Source organism: Narcine bancroftii, chromosome 5 (assembly GCF_036971445.1).
Source record: "Narcine bancroftii isolate sNarBan1 chromosome 5, sNarBan1.hap1, whole genome shotgun sequence".
In the NCBI taxonomy this organism is placed as follows: domain Eukaryota; kingdom Metazoa; phylum Chordata; class Chondrichthyes; order Torpediniformes; family Narcinidae; genus Narcine; species Narcine bancroftii.
Window position 1 is genome coordinate 43,081,784 of NC_091473.1, and position 23,092 is coordinate 43,104,875.

The 23,092-nt window shown below is 39.2% G+C and overlaps 1 protein-coding gene across 7 annotated transcripts in view; it reads left to right on the top strand.

Moving 5' to 3' along the window:
• The first annotated feature begins 228 nt into the window (after nucleotides 1–228).
• LOC138763324 (dual specificity protein phosphatase 7-like) overlaps nucleotides 229–23,092 on the top strand; it is a 66,313-nt gene continuing 43,449 nt past the window's right edge. For 5 of the 7 annotated variants that reach the window (XR_011357489.1, XR_011357490.1, XM_069937279.1 and 2 more), the window contains exons 1-3: nucleotides 230–1,399; nucleotides 2,068–2,502; nucleotides 13,184–13,433. Coding sequence is in view for 5 of the 7 variants with exons in the window: in XM_069937279.1 (XP_069793380.1) it covers nucleotides 1,003–1,399; nucleotides 2,068–2,502; nucleotides 13,184–13,389 (1,038 nt within the window). In the remaining 2 variants the exon portion in view is untranslated. Of the gene's footprint in view, nucleotides 1,400–2,067; nucleotides 2,503–3,516; nucleotides 5,397–13,183; nucleotides 13,434–23,092 lie in introns of those variants that run through there. The other 2 variants (XM_069937278.1, XM_069937282.1) reach the window with 2 other exon arrangements.

A 23,092-nucleotide genomic window follows, 5' to 3' on the forward strand; every position in this document is an offset into this window, starting at 1 on the left:
TTCAGATTGTTTTACAGGAAATCGCATTATAGTCATCCGCTGCAGGAAACAGTTTTGATACTCCCCGGAGACGGGTCAAAACAAGTATGCTGACACCAGTTCCTTGGGCAGGATCATTTCAGATACTATTTTGCACATCTGCCCCGTGGCTGCAGGCTTTATTGCGTGGCAGTATTAAACACCGCCAATTAATTTATTCTTTTTTTTTCCTTGCGTGAGGAACCCTTGGGCGCTTTTCTTAAAGCTACCAGGCGATTAGGTTGCTTTATTGTCAAGATTGGTCGACTGTATATCACAAGCCCGATTATCCTCTTCCTCCTGAACTTTCATTAATAAGACTGCACAGGCTCGATATTCATTGACTCGCACCAGCCCCGCGCTTTCTGAACCCAAACAAGGAGATACGACAGGGCCGCTGTCACGGCAACGTGACGTTGCTGGCCTCTCATTCGCCGGCAACTTTTGTTGTCCATTTCCTAATCAATGTAACAATGAGAAGGTGGCGGCACTCGAGTTCCTGGCGCTGATTGGCCGATTGAAGCAGGGAGGCGCGGCGGATTGGCGGAGAGGCTGACAAGGAAGGCCAGGTCGCGGAGTGGTGGAGAGACCTGTCAATCTGGGCGCGTCACGGATCTTCGCCGCCTTAACTCGGTGTGTCGAGCGCTTGAGAGGGAGGAGGAAATTAACACATCGGGGGGACGTGCTGGCCCTGACCTCAGTGCTTCAGCACTACACACGGGAGATGGTGAATGGAGACCAGCGAGACAGGACACATAGTTTCACTTGGGGTCCCTGCTGCTCCTCTCTCCGCGTCCTCTCACAGTGGAATTGGTTCTGCATTCTCATTGCGAAAGTCTTGGGAGCCAAATATTTGAGCTCATCTTAAAAGGAACGATTGCGTTGGACTTGTGCCTTTTTATTTTAAACCCCGCTGTCGGGGCATCGCTGCCATCCGGAGGGAAGAAATCAGCCCCGTCGGCGATTCCTTACAAGGTTTTCCTCATGAAAAATCAGCTGTTTTGTACTGCTACCTCGGCCATGACGATGAACAAGAGTGTCGACTGGCTCCAGGAGCGACTGGAATCCGGGGATGCCAGCAGCCTGCTGCTGCTCGACTGCCGCTCCCACGAGCTGTACGAGTCCTCGCACATCGACTCGGCGATCAACGTGGTCATCCCGGGGCTGATGCTCCGGAGGCTGAAAAAGGGCAACTTGCCCATCAAGTCGCTGATCCCCAACAACGAGGACAAGGAGAAATTCGTCAAACGGTGCAAGACCGACACGGTGCTTCTCTACGACGAGTGCACCATCGATTGGCACGAAAACGGGACGAGTTCTGTGCTGGGCTTGTTGCTCCAAAAACTGCGAGACGACGGCTGCAAGGCGTACTACCTGGAAGGTAAGGGAAGGCTGAGAACTTTTCTCTTGGATTCGCCACGTTATTTCCCAAATTTGCCGGTGGAAGGTGGGTTGGGTCAAACTTTTTTGACGGCATTTGGGCTGGTTGGCCCCGATTTTGTAATTTTACTTACCCCCGCCTCTCCAGAGTAGGTTGTGCTTTTGTTTCCTCTGAGCTCCTGCGCCGTTAATCCGATTCCATGCGGGATTTTATTGGGGGGGGGGGGGGGAGACCATTGTAGGGCAGCGGAAGCTAATCTTTGAAGGTTGACCATTAGTCGCTGGGTTATCTTGTGAATTTATTTCATGCAGTCGGTTTGTTGAACAACCTTTTCCAGAGGGGGCAGTTTTAAAAAAATAAAATTAAAATCTCTTGGCGCCTTCAGAGTTGGAAAGTAACTTTTGGACGAGTGCTGAGGAGTTGCAGAAAGGAAACTGTTTTCCAAGGGAGCTTTAACGTTGGGAGCAAACATTTCCACTAAGATGGCTCCGCCATGTTGTCTTGCTGGAGTTAACCCCCCCCCCCCCCCAGTTTTAATGAATGGAGGAATGTTATTTGAAGGGGTGGGGGTCAGTGGGACGTGTGGGTGGATGGTTTGGGGAATGGGTTCGAGCCCTGCTCACACACAATGTGTCCTTTCTCTCCCTCCCCCCTGCTGGCGCGCACAGGGGGCTTCAACAAGTTTCAAACCGAATACCTGGAACACTGCGAAACCCACCTGGACTGCTCCTGCCCCAGCAACTCTCCCCCCGTGTCCGTTCTGGGACTCGGAGGGCTGCGAATCAGTTCCGACTGCTCGGACGGGGAGTCCGACGCCGACCGGGAGCCCAACAGCGCGACCGAGTCCGAAGGGAGCCCCCTGCCCAATAATCAGCCGGCCTTCCCCGTCCAGATCTTGCCGTACCTGTACCTTGGCTGTGCCAAAGATTCCACCAACCTGGACGTCCTGGGAAAATACGGCATCAAGTACATCCTGAATGTCACCCCTAACCTCCCCAACATGTTTGAGAACGACGGGCAGTTTAAGTACAAGCAGATTCCAATTTCAGACCACTGGAGTCAGAACCTTTCACAGTTCTTTCCTGAAGCTATTTCCTTCATTGGTAAGCATTTGGTTTCTTTTTCTAAACTTCCCGATTGTACCAAGTGTTGAAAGTTGGGTGAAGTTGATTCCATCTGTGGCCAACTATTTTAACTCTCACGTGAATTTTTAATGGCTTTGGCATTACTGTATTTGTTTGCATGTTGCATCGTCCTCGCTGTCTGATGGCACACGTTTTCCTGGAGTACAAAATCCTGAAAGCACCAATTCAATTTTTTGCATGGGAGCGTGGCTGGAGGCACTAAAAATGGAGTAATTGTGTTATTTTTATTGTGAACTTTTGTATTTCTGTTAAGGGTTTAATTGAACAACTTTCTCCAGTTGCCTTGCGATGACAGTTTTTAAAAACTGTACCTGAGATGGCAATATTTGTCTTGTCATGTGATGAATTCCTCCTTGAACCTGAGATAACCCCACTAAAATAACAAAGCTTCAGTATCCCACCTTCGCTTCCACCCCTGGACTGAGGAGTACTCTTGTCTCTTCCTAATTTTAGTTGTGGCATGATCATTCAAGAATGGTTTGTATTGCAACACAAGAGAAGTGCATCTTACTTTGTTTCTGTTTACAAGGTGCATTGAATCTCTTTGATTTTAAAATCCAAAGATGTTTCTTGCATTTCATCGGCTAGCTTTGCAGCCACTTTCAGTTAAAGCTTGAGTGAATAAAAACTATAATTGTGGCATTTTGTATGCCTTTATAATTAAGGTAGTTTTACAGAATTATGGAATTACATTAATATACACTGAAAAATGGTGTAACAATGTTTGTATTTTAATACCAATGCAGCTTGTGAAGTTGAGCTGCATTCACGTGTTATAGAAACTAGTACTGAAAATAATTGTTGCTGGGGTAGCCCCAAGTGTTTTTTAAATTGCTAATTACTTGCAAGATTTAAATTTGCTAAATTGCAAGTTTTTGATTCACTTATTGATATTGATGAAATAATGTGGAGCAGTTTTGTGAATAAAAAAAATATTTATTAAAAACTTGTATTCTATTTATTTTGGGACAGATGAGGCTCGATCCAAGAAGTGTGGCATTCTGGTTCACTGCTTAGCTGGGATTAGCAGGTCAGTCACTGTGACTGTTGCGTATCTCATGCAGAAATTGAACCTTTCACTCAATGACGCTTATGATTTTGTGAAAAGGAAAAAGTCTAACATCTCTCCGAACTTCAACTTCATGGGGCAGCTCTTGGACTTCGAAAGGACTCTGGGACATAGCAGTCCTTGCGACAACAGGGCTCCTAAAGAACAGCTGTACTTCACCACTCCTACCAATCACAATGTTTTCCAGTTGGAATCTCTTGAGTCGACATGAAAAAAAAGGAACATGTGCAAATTTTGATCCTGACCGTTTGAAAAGCTTGATATCAGGTGATCTTGGGAGGGTGGGGTGGGGGGGGGGGGGCGAACTGGTCTGACCAGGCGGACGAACCTGATCGCTGTTGGAGAATGTGCTTGCGATCTGGATTCACCCTGATGACAGCAATCGGAAATCGACTGAAGTTCACTGAAGAGTGAGGTTTCATTCTCGAAAGCTATTAAAAGTTCATTAGAAAGACTGGTTTTCAGCGTGAAGTTGCATTCTGTGACATCTGATGTCAAGCACACAGGGTGGCAATGATCCCACTACGATCCTGTTGGCTAAATGTGATGAAAAGACTTGGACGTCTGCAGGAAGGTGCCTTATCAGTACCCTCCTGATTTTTGCATTTTGAGGTAGCTTTCCTCTACAAAATGTAGGGTTGCTGCATTTTTCCCTCTAATAACCACACTGTTGTACAAACAGTTACTGTTCAATCACATTTTTGATTGTTTTCTGTTACTTGTTGACCTAATGCAGTTTGCACAGTTGTGAAGCCTTTGAGTTAGGGCACTTCACTGGTACTCCACAGAGATAATGGACCCTTCATTGTAGTAGGAATCTGGCAAATGTGAATGGGGCAGACTTGAGTGTTACCCGGATCTGACTTGGAAGGTTAGCATTGCAAGAAATCAATTTAATTTGTTTTTTCAAAATACTTGAGCTGTATAAGATGGGCTTTTTGAAGTCCTAAGCCAATTTCTTTACAGCATGCCTGCCCTGGCTGTGTGCATTCACAGGCAATGATTAATGTTAAACAGCTGGGTTAAATCGGATCCAGGTCAGTCTGTCAGTGGGAAGTAATTGTAGATGCATACTACATACTGAACTCTTTTTTAACTGTTGCTGCTACTCTGAGGTCCCAGACAAAGTTGAACTAAAAGCTCCTTTAGCTGTAAAGAAACGAAGGTGATTTCAGTGTTGTGCTTGGTTGGAAATTTGTCTAAGACTTCAGCTTTGGCTGACCTTGTAACCTATTTCAACATTTTATTTTTGTTGCAGTATGTTCTCTTTAAATGTATTGAAAATCCACTGAAATGCTTGGTATTAGAAATGATGAAACTTAATTTGTATTGATGACAGAAGCTTTTTGGGTCCAAATTTCTGCATTTTTTTTGTGCATTCTGTTTCCTAGTTTTAAAAGTAATATTGTCCAATTTTCATAGCCTTTTATGTGGAGGAATGTCAATGTAAAATACAAAGAGGGTTTAACAGTTACAAGAACACAGGCATTATTTGGGGGAGGGGAAAATTGGTTCATTACTAAATGGATCATCTTGCATCTTACCTCACTGAGGACTTTTCAGGGATTTTGAAATGCATCGGTTATCGTGTTACAGCTGAGTGGATTTGTAAAAGCTTTTGTGCTGTACATGGTTGAGATGCATACATGTTTCAATATGAGCTTGGTAGAGGGTAGTTTTTGCTTTCTGATTATGAAGGAAAAACTCTATATTGTATAGTATTCTGAACCAATACAACACATGTTTATACTGCAAATAAATATTGAATTATTTTTTCTTTAAATACTGTGTCCCCATTTCTGCGTCCACTTCATTTTTGTGTGTTTTTTTTTGTGATGAAAGCAACGTTAGAAAGGCTGTGGCCTTGAAGGCATGAAGAATCAACCGCATTCTAAGGGAGTGGGGTTACATTTTTGACCACACCACATGAGAAGTGTGACATTTCCTTCCCTGAGGGCCATAAGCAAATTAGTGGAATGCAGTTGTCATTTGGAATTTGGTTTCACAATTAAGGCTGTTAAAACTTAGAGTTTATTAACTTGGAATCACTGGACTAATATTCATTTGCTTTGACAACTTTTACACTCTTTAGTCCTGATGCAGGGTCTCAATCTGAATTCCCGACCATCCCATTGGCTTGGCTGATGCTGTTTGATAGCTGCTTGTTTATTTTTGTTCCAAATTCCAGCGTGTGTGGTCCCCTGTGTCTCGTTTTCTCTGCAGATATTTTATTCTGCCCTATTCCTGCTTGTTAGTTTTAGGGTTTTTTTCTAATTTTGTCATCTGCCTTCTGCATTGTTTTATTGTATTTGGTTTTGGTCATTTGGAAGAAACTTTCCTTTTGGGGGCAGCGTGCTAAATTAAATGTTCTTGTGTCAAATCAAAGATGCTTATTAACTGGTGATGCAATTTTTGCATTGCATTTGACTTGTGATACATGGGGCTATTTTGGCTTACTAGGAATCGGGCAAAGGGCATTGTTGGAAGGCAGACTTTCACTTTTCAAGGGACATAACTTGTTTAGTTGAAGCTTTCTCCATCCTAAATTAAAATTGGAGATGCAGTATGGTATCGGGTTCTTCCAGCCCACCAACCTGCACAATTCAAATACTGACCAGTTAACCCAGGAACATGGGAGGAAACTGGAGGAACATTTGGAGGAAGCCCACATGGTCTCAGGGTGAGTATACAAATTCCAAATGTACAACAGTGGATTTGAATGTGGGTCGCTGGCATTATAATAGCATTGTTCTAATGACTATGCTCTCTGTGCATTTTTGATGATTTGTCACGAAATGCCGAGTACAGTGAGAAGGGTTCTTGTGTAAATAGACCAATAGGTTATCATTCATTATAGCTGTATGAACAGCACAATTTGCAGTAAGGGATTACAAAGAAAACAATCAAGTTTCACTGAGCAAGATGATGATGGCACTGTTATGGGCTTCATTCAGGAGCCTGATGGCTGCAGAGAAGAAAATGTGTTAGGCCTGTGGTTGTGTGCTTTCACACTGTCAAGTCTTCTCCCTGATGGGAGCAAAGTGTGTCCAGAGAACGATGGATCTTTCAGTATGATGTCTTTCTTGGGTGGTGTGAGATGTAGATGGAGGTCCGAGAAGTTTGCATTGTGTTCTGAACATTCTCTACCTTCTGTGGCTTCAGATCTTGAGCAGAGCAGCTCTCTTACCATTTTGTGATGCAGCCAACAAGTATACTTTTGATGGTGCATTTGTGGGAAGTATTGAAGGACTGGGATACATTCTAGTCACTGAAGAAAGTATTAGAAATACATTGATGTGCTTTCTGAACTGGCATGTCAATATGCTTGTCCCAGGTAAGGTCTTTGGATGTATTTATTCACAATTGACGTGGACAGGGTGTGGACTCTGCCCGCTCTCCTTCGTCTTTTCATTGAGAGAGGTTGTTGGCACCTTGCCACCAGACTTTGAATCTCTTTCCTGGATTCCATCTCATTGTTATTTGTTACTAGTGTCATTGGCAAATTTGAGAATGAAGTTGGGTTGATACTTAGCTGTACAGTCATGACTCTAGCAGGGAACTGAGTACACATTGCCAGTGAGTGTAATAGTGAAGATGTTGCCCATCTTGGCTAATTACAGTTTTTAGCTTTGATTGCCTCCGGTGAGAATGGGCCTGATGTTAACCTCTCCATTCATCCAAGAATGTGATGAAAGGGCAATAGAACATGGAACAGTTTGGACTCTTCGGCTCGTGTTGATACGATGACCCATATCAACCCACTCTGATTCTAGATATGAATAAATATTCAGGTATCTATATTCTCTTTGAAGCCTGCAAATTAGCTTACTTAAATAAGTTTTTAAAAAAAAAAGTCAAAATTCACTGTAACAAGCCAAATTGTAGATTTAATATACAATAGTGCTGGTAGGTTAAATGCTTTGAATTTCTCATTCACACATCCACTACCTTTTGATGTGCCAGGTCTCTTCCAGCAAAGGAAGAGTTGATACTGTTCCAAAGCTACTACATTTGCTGAGAGCCTCCGAATGGTGACAAATTAAAATAAAGTTGGTTTCTGATCAGGATTTATTGTCATGAAGTTCGGTGTTTTGCGGCAGCGTCATAGCGCAAACATTCATATTATAACCATCTTACAACATTACTATTAATTATTTTTAAATTTAAAAAAGTAAGACCGTGTCTTTGGTTCATTGATTATTTAGGAATCTGATTCCAACGGGGAAGAAGATGTCCTTGTGCCTCTGGGTGCTTGTCTTTGGGCTCCTGTACCTTTTCCCCGATAGTAACAGAGTGAAGAGAGCATGGCCTGGGTGATGGGGTTCTGAGGATAGAAGCTGCTTTTTTAAGACACTGCCTCTTGTCAATGTCCTTGATGGAGTGAAGTCTGTTGCCTGTGATGTCGCAGGCTGAGTTAACAACCCTCTGGAGTTTATTCTTGTCCTGAGAGTTGGTGCCTCCATTCCAGGCAGTCATGCAACCAGATAGAATGCTTTCCACGGTACACCTGTAGATGTTTACGAGAGCCTTCGGTGACCTACCGAACTGCCTCAGACATCTCACAAAGTATAACTGCTGATAAAGCTTCTTTGTGATTCCATCAACGTGGAGGTGTTCTTGTGTGGAATTTCTTGTCTCTCTTTTCAGCTCTTAATTATTTCATTAAACACTTTGGAGAATCTTTTGAAATTGATTGTGGTTTTATCTCAGCTGACTGGCAGGAAATGCCCTGTCCAATATAGGAAGGACTTCCAATTGCCCCTTTTTTCTGTTCTTCAGCTGAAAGTGAGGCCAGTAAATATGTTTGCATTTGTCATCATGGTGTGGTCATATCAATTTTAATTTGCTTAATTAGGCAAACAACATGTGAACTTTAAATGATACTGAGCCTTCCTGTCCTCTGAGCAGGATCCAGCTGTGGTGTTACTAAATTCTCACCATCCATGCCAAAATCAAGTTAAACTCAAGCAAAATTATAGTGCATTATAAGCTTGCTTTTAACGTATGTATTTGGTTGAAAAACACTTCCAGTATACTTCTGCAGAAGGGCGCTTGCATAACAGTACCATTATTCTGGAATAGATTTGAATAGAAACTCAAATGTAATGAGGAATAACTTGGGTCACTGGATGAGAGGGGAATTGATCATGATAAAATAAAACAATAACATCCTATTTGTTTCATTGCTATCAACAAAAAAAATTCATCAAGCAATCAAAAGCTCCATCTACCATAAAACAAATGAAAGTGTAGCTTCCGAAATGTTTTTTTCAATGTTTTCAGCATTGTGTTAACCAGAACCTATACAGTTGAATGCTTTTGTTTATGAAGGATGTGTGCTATTTATCTATAGTGAAACTAGAGGTCAGTTGTGCTGTCATCTTCTTGTATCATTTGTGGTTTTCAAAGCCCGCCATGTGACTAACTTCTTTCCGATATTTCTTGCCACTAAAGTTTCTCTTTCTCCTTCAGCTTCTAAATATCAGTGGGATGCTGCTAAATTAAAAAAACTGAGCCCAACAAATTGTCGGTGACAACTTTTGAGTTGCTGTTCGTTGATGTGCGTTTGGATTTTTCTGATGTGTTGACTAATTTGCCTCTGATCTCTAGAATGATTATTCGATAGTGAATACAAGGTTCCATCTGAACTACATAATGTACTGTTTCCATTCTTACGACTTTGCACAATCAATACAAGTAGAGGTTTTCTGAGAGTGCCACTAGTTGTTTTTGATATAACCATATAACCATTTACGGAGCAGAAACAGGCCATGTTGGCCTTTCGAGTCCGCACCGGTTCACTGATGTATGTTATTTTTATTTGTCTTTTTTTGGTTGCATTTTCCCAGTGCTATGGATAATTTAGCACATTGGCTGTAACATCCCTAATCAATGGCGATGGTTGATTGAATGTTTTAATTTTGTTTCTTCTTGTCTCTTTGTACCTTTTCTCTTTGTCTCAAATTTTCTTTCTTGTTTTTCTGTTTTTTCACCCCCGCCCCCTCCTCCCCCCCCCCCCCCCCAATTGTTTGTTTCAAAAATACTTTGTATATATGCATATAGAGTGTTCTTTAAACTTTGTGTATTTCGGAAAATCTTTGCACCCAGTTGCCATTTCCGCTCCTTTTTTAGATCAACTTAACTGATTATTTGGACTCTTAAACCAGTATTTCTGGCTTGTAACCCAGAAACTCCAGACATCATTGCTTCCAAATAAAATAACACACTGATCCAATTTACTGTCAGCTGAATTAAAATATATTTCAGGTGTTGTCAATGATCCAAAACACAAGCTTGTGATGAAAATACTGTAATTTTTTTTCCCTTTCTTGTCAAAGAGGGAATTTTTTTTGTTTTGAGTTTATTTAAAGAAAAAACTTTAAATGCCTTAAAGGTGCTCTCTGTCCCTAAAATGGAAATCAGACTTCCCAAACAATGTCTGCTTTGATTTGTAATGGAGTTGGTTGGTGTTTTGGGCAAAAGTTTTGAAATTGGTATCTATTTTTGAGGGTCTTTTTTTTTTTGTAGGATGGGAGATGTAATTAAGTTTGAAATGGCATGGTTGTTCTTGCTCAGTCATAATATGTAATCTTATCCATGGTTGAAGATTTGAGTTTTTATTTCATTTTCTGAAATATCCGTTTGGAATGCAGTTGATGTTTTTTTTCATTTGCATAGGCTGACTCGTTCCTGATCATGAATGGTCAAAGGGATCTTTTGATTGATATAGGAACTTTGTTATGAAGAAGAGTGGGAGTTGTGGGTAATGGCTAATATTGTGAAATCTGGTTATTTTAAATATAAGCAAGCACAGATTTGTGGTATTTTTTTTCTTTTTAATAACTTCTATTTGATTGTTTTGTCTGATTCCTTTTTGGTAAGATTTTGAGAATGTGCAAGGTTTTTGTTTTTAAATCGTAGTTTTGTCTGAAATTACATTAATTTTGCACACTGGGGTAAGTTTATGAAAGTCTGAAGGGATTTAAAAATGATAGTCCACTTTATGCTAAACAGTAATATCCCTTGGGTATATAAAGAAACAAGTAAAAACAGGCTTTCTGATCAGTGATTTGAAGAAACTTGTTTTTCTTTTCAATCTTTTTATATTTTGAGAAAATAATTTCAAATACATAGATACAAATGATTATAAAGTTCAGTAAAAGTAAATTAGAATTACAGATAGTAAACAAGAATAATATGATCCTTGTCGATTTTATATATAAAAAAGGAAAATTGTTTCTAAAGCATTGATGTGTATAATTACCCTTTTGGTAATCAATTTTTTATTCTTAATCAAAAATGTTCATAAGGTTTAACAGTAGTGAGAACCATGCCTTGTTCTGTCATTTAATGCAATTCCACTTATTGGCAGAAGTGGAAATAGAAAAAAGGTTATAGCCAGCATTTTGTTTGTTTACTACTTAAAATTATTTTTCAATGGAGATGCACTTTGCGTAAGACTGCGGTCAGCTGACGTTGCCAAAAGAGTAGTTGAGTGAAAACTATCATCCTACAAGATCAGATTTTTTTTTTAATGTATTGGAATGCTTGCTACTCTTGGCTTCTTTGCGTGGGGCTGTAAAGTCAGTTGATACATTATCTGTATAATTATGGTTGCTGACTGTCAAAATGCACTTCTTGGTAAGAGCAAACTACAGGAAGTATCAGATGTGTCAGCATATGTAAAATGCAAAAATATGGTTAATGGTTTAAGATGGACATTATTGAAGTTAAGTTGGCTCCTTCTTAAAGCTGAACAGAAGAAATGCGATGGTTGAAAGGGCACACTAATTTCAAACCATCTGTTTTTCTAGATCCAGTCCCATTGAGCTGTTAATGGACAAAATATTGCAGCTTCATTTATTTTTCTCACACCACTTATTTTTAGAGATGACTCTACATATTAAAATATTCTGAATGATGTTTACATATTTAAAAATTGACTAATCTAGGTTCAACATCATTGGGTGGTGTAACTTGTATTCAACTCGATGTGCATATCTCGTTGGCTGATTATACAAAGACCTGAACTTGCGGAACCCCGTGTAACCTTTCAGATGACATAGTACATTACTACTGGTATATTGTTTGAAATATGGCAGAGCAAATGTGTGATCATTAAATAATATTGATTGGGTTACAGGAGGTACTCTCCTGCTCTTTAGAAATTTACTGTGACAATTTTCCTTGAGAAATGAAACACCCTCCGGTTTAAGTCTGTTTGGAGAAATAGCAACTTTGGTCTTCCAGTATTCCCAGTACAGAGGGAAAGGTGTATCAAAATCTAAGCCCACATTTTTCAACCAAAATCATGAGCCCGCCACCATCTGATTCAGGTGGGTGTTTCAGTTGTTGATCTGCAGCTAGCAATCATGTATATTTATACCTAAGGTACATCCACTGCATAGGATGTGCTTCATTACTTTAGTACACTACTTACTCAGAAGTTTGCGGAGGTTTAGTATGACATCTAAAACCCTGGAGAATTTCCACAGATGTGAGGTGGAAAGTGTGCTGACCGGCTACTTCATGGTCTGGTATGGGCACACCAATACCTGGGAGGGTAAAGTTCTCCAAAGGTAGTTGAGCCAGCCCAGGACATCACAGGCAAAACCCTCCTGACCATCGAGAGCATCTACAGGGGACGCTGATGTCTGAGAACAGCAGCAATCATCAAGGATCCACACCACCCAGCACATGCTCTATTCTCACTGCTACCATCAGGAAAAAGGTCGAGATGCCACAAGACTCGCACCATCAGGTTCAGGAACAGCTGCTACCCCTCCGCCATCAGAATCCTCAACAACAAACTTGATCAAGGATTCCTTTAAGAGCTGTTACTTTTGCAATTGATTGTTTTTTCCTCTCTGAATTGCACAGTCGGTTTGTTTACACGTGTACATTAAGTCAGTTTATTTTTGCACTACCACTAAGTGGTAAATCTGCCTTCTCTGCAAGAAAAAGAATCTCAGGGTTGTATGTGAGGTCATGTATGCTCTTTGACAATACATTTGAAATAATGTCTAGAGTGTGGTCCTGGATTAATGTGGAAATATTGCCAGTGTCATTAAATTGCTTATCAATGTGTTCAAAATTAGTAATGATTATTTATGCTAGTTATATTAATTATGGATACCAGTACTAATATGTTTGAGTCATTTCCTCTTAACATGTGTAACTGGGAAAAAAAATTATTGACCTGGTTTATCCCTGGTGCAGTTTGTTTGTTCCTTAGATGTTTTTCCATGTGAAATTACAGAACAGAACTATCCAAGATGCTTTAAGGTGGAAATGGATTTTTTTCAATAAGGATGGTGGATCAAGGAGAAAATCAAAGCTGGCTATTTTTGTACAATTTCTTGCAACAAGTCAGGGAAGAGTTTTCTTATGGAATGGTGCTGGATCTGTGGTGGTTGCATGTAAGCTGAAGAATGTTTTAAAAAAAAATATATATATATTTTAAGGATATACAAAACATACAGTGGATTGTATTTTTTTTCTTCTGTATTAGCTGCATTTAAAATTGGCTGTCTTTGGTGTAAATAATACATTCAAAATTTATCTCATCAGACTTAAAAGATGAATCCTTCCTTTGGTTACGTGTGCTTCATACTAAAAACACAGAAATCCTGGAGGAACTCAGCCGCTCATTTTCAGCATCTATAGGAGACCGATATATTGCCGATGATTCACGCCTGAGCCTTTCTTCAAGGAATAAGCTAGAAGCTGGAAATCTTGAAGTCCCAGAATTCAAACAATGCTGGCTGGGGGAGTAGTCCAGATGAGCAAAAGGTGTTGATTGGATCTGATAAGGAATGAGGTAAGAATTTATCATGTTTGTGTGAAAAGAGATGGAATGGAGAGACAGAGATTGGGAAAGGTGAAAGGGGTGAGGGGTTGTGTTGTTTGACAAAAGACAGATGTTGATTATTAATGCCATCTATTTGGAGGGTGCCCATTTGGAAGATGAGCTGTTACTCCAATTTGCAGGTGGTCTCATTGTGGCATTGCATGAGACCATGGACAGACATGTCAGCAAGGGAATTGGATGGGAAATTGAAATGGGTGGCCACTTGGAAATGCCCGCTATTGCAGTGGACAGAACTGAGGTGGACAACAAAGTGATCTTCCAGTCTGCGTCCAGTCTTTCTGATGGAGAAGAGACCACAGCGGGAGCACCGGGTGCAGTAGATGACCCCTGTGGATTCGCGTGAAACTTCTCATATTCTTCATGTCATATCCATACAGTTCCATCAATGTACATTGTTAAATTTGTGCTCTAATTCGTACCATTCCCACCACCATGGCATCTTGTTGTTACTCCCCCAACCCCCCCCCCTCTGTTGTTTGAGGGGCTTCCTTTCAATCTCATCCCTTTGTTGTCCAGTAACTGAAGGGCTCTGAACTGTGGCCCTTCCCCGCAGCACCCTCATGTTGGCTGCACCAAGATTTCTCGCAACAAGATGTTTTTTAAATACAAGATGATGAGAGACCAAGATAGGGTGGACAACCAGCACCCTTTTCCTGGGGTGACAATAACAAATTACCAAAGGATATTGGATTAAGGTGAGTGGAGGAAAGTTAGGGGAGATGTCAGAGGTAAGTGGTGGATTTCTGCAATGCGTTGCTTGGGATGGTGTGGGGAGGCTGGTACAATAGGGACATTCAAAAGATTTACATAGGTACATGGATGCAAGACAAATAGAAGATTCTGGATGTAATGGAGGTGGGGGGGGGGATATCAGATTGTTGTGGAACAGCTTTACATAGGTCGGCACAACATTGTGGCCTGAAGGGTCACTACTGTAATGTTCTATGTTCTTTCTCCTCCTAATGTGGGTGCACGATTTTTAAAAAAAATGATCATGATCCACATCCAATCATTGCCCAGCTCTTTAGAATGCCCATTTGTGCAATTTGTAAACCTTTCATGCTAAATATTTTCACTGACACACAGCATATGTCTAACGTTGCAATTTTTAAAAATGTGCCTTTGCACCAAAGACTCCACTTGAATGCCTCAAACTGCATCCTGACAAATAATAAAATGTGGAAGTCCAATCTTGTTTTATTTTAAAGCACATTGCAAAAAAATTATACTGTAATCAAAAAAAAAAAAAATCAAGTATGGGACTTGGGCATTTTGGTTTTTTAAAAAAAGCTGACTGAGCATTTTGCTGTCTCAAGTGGTTATACCATTTGCATTGCAAATCATAATCCTTCATCGAATGGCTCTCCTTAGGAGAGTTGGCTGAAGGGGGGGGTTCTTTTTTTTCCCTCTTATTTATCTCTCTCTCTCTCTCTCTCTCTCTCAATAAAAATATAACGTTCATGTTTATGGTTCATTATATATGTTACTTATCTGTACTTTGAATGAATAAATAAAGTTTAAAAAAAAAAAAAAAAAATTCTTCATCGATCGATCTGTGTTCTATGCTTTTGTATTGTAATTGGAGCCACATGTGGTATATGCAGTTGTGAGCCAGTTACCACAACAGATTTCTTTATAGTGCTTGTGCTCCACATGAGCATTTTGCTGTTTATTTTTTATTTATTGATAAGTATACTGAGATATAGAAAGTAAATTGTTTTGGGTGCTATCCAGGAAAATTAACCCACATAAGAAGTAGTGAGAGCAGAACCATTGTGATGAGTATAAGGAAGGGATCTGCTGGGAACAGCTTGCAAAGGATCACCATGCAGTCCCACCACACCAGACCAAACCATTCCCTATTTTTTCTTGTCTAACGTGTATCCATGCTCTTCACTTCATCTACTGTGTAAGGAAATGTCACATTTGACAGTGATTTTTTTTTTTCCCCCCAAAGAATTTTCTCTTGAAGTCCCTATTAAATCCATCTACAATTAAGATTAAGTTTTGGCCCACATCCTCATGCTTTCAGAAATCTTCATGACAGGCGCTCCTTAAACCTTGCAGAGTTGAATGTTCAGGTCTCTTTAGTCTCCCAGTTCCCATGAACCCTTGTTCTGCTGTGGTTTTATTGTGCTGTTCATAGAGAACTGTTCTTAGTGCTTAAGTTTCCATTAAGTTAAGTTTAGCACAGCTTCTCTACTTTTCATTGAAAGTATCTGTGATGGCTTTCTTGAATAGCATGTTGCAGAACTTGCAGTCCTAGCTTGGATCTGGTCCTGTGCAATGAGACGTAAATTAATGATATTGCTTTTGGTGATCCTCTCAGAAAAAGTGATTACAGTGTAACTGAATTTTTCATACAAATGGAGGTGGCAATTGTTCAATCTAAAGCAATGGTTCTCAACCTTTTTCTTTCTACTCACATACTGTAAGTAATCCATTCGTCATAGGTCTCTGTGATTAGTAAGAGATTGCTTGAGTGGAAAGAAAAAGGTTTGAAAACCACTGTTTTAATTGTATCTAATTGACTCGTTATGTGCATGGAATCAGAACTCCAAAGGAAATGGACCAATGACAATTTTTCTCAAGCAAAATATTTCAGTAAAAAATTGGGTCTAGAGCAATGGTTCTCGCCCTTTCTCTTCTCTTCCCCCCCCCCCCCCACCTTAAGCAATCCTTTACTAATCACAGAGAATCATCGATTGCATAGGGAATACTTAAAGTGGTATGTGAGTGGAAAGGAAAAGATTGAGATCCACTCGTCTAAAGCCGTGCATTATGCCTAAACAAAGGTGCCTACATTGGGATGAGAAGAGGTGACTCGTGTTGAGTGAGGGCACACCATTTGGTGGGACAGTTGAGAAACACTGGAAGACTTTCAAAAAAGTTTTTCATGGTGCTCAATAAAACTATATTGAAACATAGAAGTCTGCAGATACTGTGATTGTGGTTTTAAAAACACCATGGGCGGACATGCTAACGAGGGAATGGGACAGGGTTATTTTAATCATTCCCTTGCTGTCATGTCTGATCCAAAGTCTCATGCACTGCCAAACTGAGACCATCCACAAATTAGAGGAATACCACCTCATCTTCCATCTGGACACCCTCCAACTGGATGGCATTAACATCAACTTCTGTTTTCTGTTAAGACAGCTGCCCCCCCCCACCCACCATCTTTGTCCCCATCTCCTTTCTGCTAGTTCTGTCTCCCTCTTCCCTTTTCTCTCTCTCCTTTCACAGAGCCAAAATCAATTCTCACCTTTCATCTGAAATATCCAATTAACACCTTGTGTTTGTTGGTCTGGGTTTCTTCCCCTCCCATTCTTCACCTTTCTCTTTTGGTCTTTATTAAAGCACCTGCTTGCTTTTTGCTTATACATTGAAGAAGGGTTCAGGCCTGAAACCTTGGTAATATATCTTTACCTCCTGTGGACACTTGCAAGACCAGCTGAGATCCTCCAGCATTTACTGTGTGTGTGATTTTCTTTTTCCAAAAGAAGAATGCCACTTAAAAGCACGGGCAGGAAGGATGGGAAATAGGAAGATGTCAAACAAAAAAAACTCGTTTGCACAAAGTCCCCAGAATAGAGGGAGACTAGAAGATTGGAGGAAAAAAAAACATTAAAAAGCTCCAACAAACCACTAAAGAAGTTTAAAGAAAGGGAAAATAAATTATTGAAGTAAACCACACAAAATGTTAAAAAAAATTCTAAGTTATAAAAAGTGGAAAGGGTGGCTAAAGTGAACATAGATTCCTTGGAAGATTAGAAGGGGGGAATTAATATTGAGTAATGCAGAATGGCCAAGGCCATGAATGACTATTTTGTGTCAGTCTTCACGATGGAACACTTGTCTAACGTACCAAAGAGAGAGATCAATGTGATAAGAAATGAACACCTCATTACAATTGCCCTCATTAAAGAGGTAGTGTTGAGCAAGTTAGTGGGCTTCCAGTTAGATGGGTCCCCTAGTCTTTATGAAATGTGTCCTAGCGTACTGAAAGAAATGGCAGAAATTTTGGGTTTTTGTAAAAATTTAGCAAAATTCTTTGGATTTGTGGGCAGGTTCCAGCAGATTGGAAGACAGCAAATGTAACACCTGTTTTTTGAAAAAGGTCCAAACTAAAGGCAAGTAACTGTAGGCCAGTTAACTTGGTTTGAAGCTTTCATGAAAGAAGAAATTGAAAAATAACTGGACCAAAATTGTTTCATCAAGTAAGTGCAGTGTGGAATGGCAGGTCCTGTCTGACAAATTTACTGGAGTTATTGGTGGATATGACTGTAGTGGATAGAGAGTTACAGGTGGATGCTGTGTACTTTGACTCCTAGAGAGATTTCAATAAGGTGTGGCAAAAAAGTCATCCATGAAATAAGGATACGTGGAGTTGGGGTGAAATATCAACATGGATCGTGGATTAGTTAACCAAAAGAAGGCAAAGTTAGGATAAATCAGTGTTTCTCTGGTTGGCAATCAGTGGTGACCAGAATGCTGCAGGGGTCGCAACTGTTCATGATATACATTAACAATTTGGAAGAGGGGACCAAGAGTAACATGTCTAAGTTTACTGATGGCACTAAATTGAATGGAAAACCAAATTGTGCAGAAGATGCCGAGAGTCTGCATATGGATAGATTAAGTGAGTGGGTGAGGGTCTGGCAGATGAGGTACAATGTTGGTAAAAGCAAGGTCATCCACTTTAGAAGGGTATGTAGCACTTAAGAGCCAGGAGTTTCTGGTGCAATTATGTAGGTACTGGTAAGGCCACACCTGGAGTACTGGGTAGAGTTCTGGTCTCCTTATTTGAGAAAATATACATTGCCTCTGGAGGTTATTCCAGAGATGAAGGGCTTAGTCTATGAAGAGGAACTGCATCTCCTTGGATATACTCACTGGAATTTAGAAAAAAGAAAGGAATCTTACAAGAATATATAAAATTCAAATTTCTTTAATTTTTGAGGAGTTAAATACAATTGATGAGAACAAAAATTATATTGTACCAATCTATAGCTTGCATTTATAACCTTAGTCATACTATCTTTACACAAATTTCTCCAAACACTTTCATTTATCTATTCAAATCAAGTTCCCATTTCATTCTTGATTTATGAACATTCAATTTAGGCATTTTGTAATAACTTGTACATCTCAGAGAAAAATTTATTTGAATCTTCCTTAGTAAGTAATAATTATGTTTTAGGTGTGGACTAGAAATCGATACTTTTTTTCATTCAATTTGGACTTGCTCCAAGGCTAAGAATTTTTGGTCACAAGTTAAATCGTTTTTGAAGTGAGTATTAAAAGTAAGTTTACCATTTGATCCAATGTTATTTTATTAAGGGATATTTAGGGTTGAGATTGACTATGTACCAAATCAAATTTTTATGATTGGCTTTGGCTGTTTCTAAAAAATCTTTGGCTATTACATTGGAAATCTTGATTGTTTTTGGAATGGAAAGATGGATGCTGAAATCTAATCCTGTATTCCTTTAGAAAAGGATAAATGAGGGATAAATATCATTTCTTTGTAAAAGTATGGAGCCCATATTTAAAAATTCTTGGTATTAAAATTTGATCTCCCAATTTGCTCCGGTAGTCGTCTCGGTTTTCACAGCTAAAAAGTTGATTATGGTTGTTCTTAATGATGATCTCCTCTCTTTCTTTGTAGGTGGGTAGGGGAGGAGGGAGGGTGTTAGTGGGATGAATGAGGGAGGTTTGGGGGGGGGGTTCATTCAATGATATAATGTTTGTATTGATTTACAATTTTAAATCATATGACATTAATTATATATAAAATATAAAAAATGTATAAAACTATGAAAGGGATGGGTAAAATAGACAATGCATTGCTTCCACTGGTAGTTAAAGGCAGAATTGGGGAACAAAGACTCAAGGGTTGAGTAGATTTAGGACAGAGATGAGGAGAAACTCATTTCCCAGAGAAATTCTCTGCCAAAATAGTTAAGGCTGTCCTGTTAAATATATTGAAGACTAAGCTTGATAGATTTTTGTAAAGGGGAGTAATTAAGGGTTATTGGGGGGGGGGGTGCGGGGGAGGCAGGTGAGTCCATGGCTAGACCCTCATGATCTTGTGAATGGCAGAGCAGGCTTGATGGGCAACTCCTGCTCTTATTTCTAGTGCTCTTCAATCCTACTCCTGTGGGAATGAATGTGAATATGGATTTTCCTCCAAGCTTATTAGCTAACCTGCATCACTAATCCGATTTGTGTCTAAACTTTCCTTCCCTTTGCTCCTCTATTGCATTCTGATAATTATTTTTGAAGCTGTGTAGGTATTGTATTCCTCATACTTTTCAGGAGGCTCATTTTTCCAGTTGGTTGCCCATTATGTAAGTTGGCATCTTCTTGCACTTCTTGAATCTCTCTGAAATTCAGCCACAACTATCATTTTCAAATTTTTTAATTGTGCATCTTATTTCAAGACCAAACTGATTATATCAAACACAAACAGCATTAATCCTAGCCATTTCCCAACATTTACCATTGCAGGTGATTTCTTTTTATTTGTATTCCTGTATTTTAACTGTTCCTTTGGTATTTCTGAATTTAATTTTCTTGGCCAATCAGCTAATCAGAGAAACATTAAAATATGACATGGTGGATCAGTGGATCCAGTGGTTAACTTTCTCAGATGTCAGATTTATTGTCAGAGTATATACATGACACCATATACAACCCTGAGATTCCTTTTTCCTGTGGGCATGGCAGAATTACCACTAATTGGTAGTACAAAAAACTGTAGACACTGTAAACATGTTAACAATCAAAGAACTGTAAACAATAATGTAAACTGCAATACAGAGAACAAAAAGAAAATTAATAAAGTGCATGTGTCATTAAGGTGTTTGATGGTGGAGGAGTAGCAACTGTTCCTGAACCTGGTGGTGTGAGTCTTGTGGCACCTATACATCTATCCTGATGGCAGCAGTGAGAACAGAGTGCATGCAGGGTCTTTGTGGGTCCTGTTCCAGTCCCAGCTGCTGTTGCTGAACCATAGAACTGAATGCTCTCGCTCTCTCATGATCCCTTTAGAACAGCCAACTGCACTCATTCAGACTGTGGCTCCGGATCTAATCTTCTGAGTCCATTCATCCGTTGCTTTCCAAAACAATAATCCATTACTCCACAGCATGTCAAATTAGCACCTACTTGTGGAGTCCTTATAGGCCTTCTTCAAAGTTTGTGCAAAGGCACCCAGAGCCTGCACTGTCTGGCTTGAGCAGAGCTCCGGCATTTTAAATGAGATCTGTTTTGAAGTGTTTGTATTTGTGTGACCTAACTTTTTAAAAAAAAAAAAAAACCTGCCACAATTTATCTCCTTTAAAACATATCTATATACAATATAAAATATAACGTAATCTGTCAGTATTTGCATGTGTTTGGGGGATGGGGGATTAAACTAAATTCTGATGCGTGGGTGTGTGTTAAACTAGATTCACATGTGGGTGGGAACTACAGTGAAGAGATAAAGGTGATTGGCTCACGAACAGACAACTGGTAGGGAGTTTGTGTCGAAGGACTGTCAGACAGGGCAAAATTGCAGCTATGTAAATCTGTTGCAATGCAATAGGGATACAGTCTAATAATAAAGGCCTAAAACAGTAGTTCTTAACCTTTTTCTTTCAACTCACTTGAAGTATTCCCTATGCCATTGGTGCTCTGTGATTAGTAAGGGATTGGTCAAGGTGATATGTGAGTGGGAAGGGAAGGTTGAGAATCACTGCTCTAGACCCAATTGTTCAGGAAATATTTTGCTTGAGAAAAGTTCTCATTGGCCCATTTCCTTGGGAGTTATGAAACCATGCACATAACTAGTCAATTGGGTACAATAAAACAGTGGTTTATGTGAGTGGAAAAGAAAAAGGTTGAGAACCATTGGATTAAATGCATGCAGTATACAGCCTTGTCGTGCCACTACACATAGACAGGTATGATGTTGTGGCCATCACGGATTTGTTTTTTGTTTTTTTTAAATTTTTTTATTTTTCACACTATAGCACATTATTCAAGATAGACACATTTCTCCTTTCAAATATATACAGTGTCGTTTTCTACCCCACCTTCCCCCTCCATCCATTCAAAACTCTGAGTCCAAGATACATCAAACCCATCAAACAATGTTGTCACTCAACATCAACGAACAAAAACTTCCACTGAGTCAATTCTTTCCATTCTCTTTTCCTTTTGTCATTTTAGGTGATAGATGTCCCGGTAGGTTTTCTCTATTATATTCCATGTACGACTCCCATATTTGTTCAAATAATGTTATATTATTTCTTAAACTATATGTTATTTTTTCTAATGGAATACATTTATTCATTTCTATATACCATTGCTGTATTTTCAAATTATCTTCTAATTTCCAGCTTGACATAATACATTTTTTGGCTACAGCTAGGGCTATCTTAACAAATCTTTTTTGTACACCCTCCAAATCAAGTCCAAATTCTTTATTTTTTATGTTACTTAGGAGGAAGATCTCTGGGTTTTTTGGTATATTGCTTTCTGTAATTTTATTTAATATCTGGTTTAGATCTTCCCAAAATTTTTTCACCTTTTCACAAGTCTAGATTGCATGAATTGTTGTTCCTATTTTTTTACAATGAAAACATCTGTCAGATACTGTTGGATCCCATTTATTTAACTTTTGAGGAATGATATATAACCTATGTATCCAATTATATTGTATCATACGTAATCTCGTATTTATTGTATTTCTCATAGTTCCTAAACATAACCTCTCCCATGTTTCCTTTTTTATCTTTGTTTAGATCTTGTTCCCACTTTTGTTTAGTTTTATCATTTATTTCCTCATTCTCCTTTTCTTGTAATTTGATATACATGTTTGTTATAAATTTTTTAATTATCATTGTGTCTGTAATCAGATATTCAAAATTGCTTCCTTCTGGTAACTTCAGACTACTTCCCAATTTATCCTTTAAATAGGATTTCAATTGGTAATATGCCAGCACTGTATCTTGAGTTATATTATATTTATCCTTCATTTGTTCAAAGGATAATAATTTATTCCCCGAAAAACAATTTTCTATTCTTTTAATCCCTTTTTCTCCCATTCTCTAAAAGTCAGGTTATCTACCGTAAAAGGGATTAGCTGATTTTGCATCAGTATTAGTTTTGATAATTGGTAATTTGTTTTATTTCTTTCTACATGAATCTTCTTCCAAATATTAAGCAAATGGTGCAATACTGGAGAATTCCTATGTTTTACCAATTTTTCATCCCATTTATATAATATATGTTCAGGTATCTTCTCCCCTATTTTGTCTAGCTCTAATCTAGTCCAATCTGGCTTTTCTTTTGTTTGGTAAAAATCTGATAGATATCTTAATTGTGCGGCTCTATAATAATTTTTAAAATTTGGCAGTTGTAAGCCTCCTTGTCTATACCATTCTGTTAATTTATCTAGTGCTATCCTCGGTTTCCCCCCTTTCCATAAAAATTTCCTTATTATTTTCTTTAACTCCTTAAAGAATTTTTCTGTCAAATGTATTGGCAGTGCCTGAAATAGGTATTGTATCCTTGGAAAAATGTTCATTTTAATACAGTTTATCCTTCCTATTAGT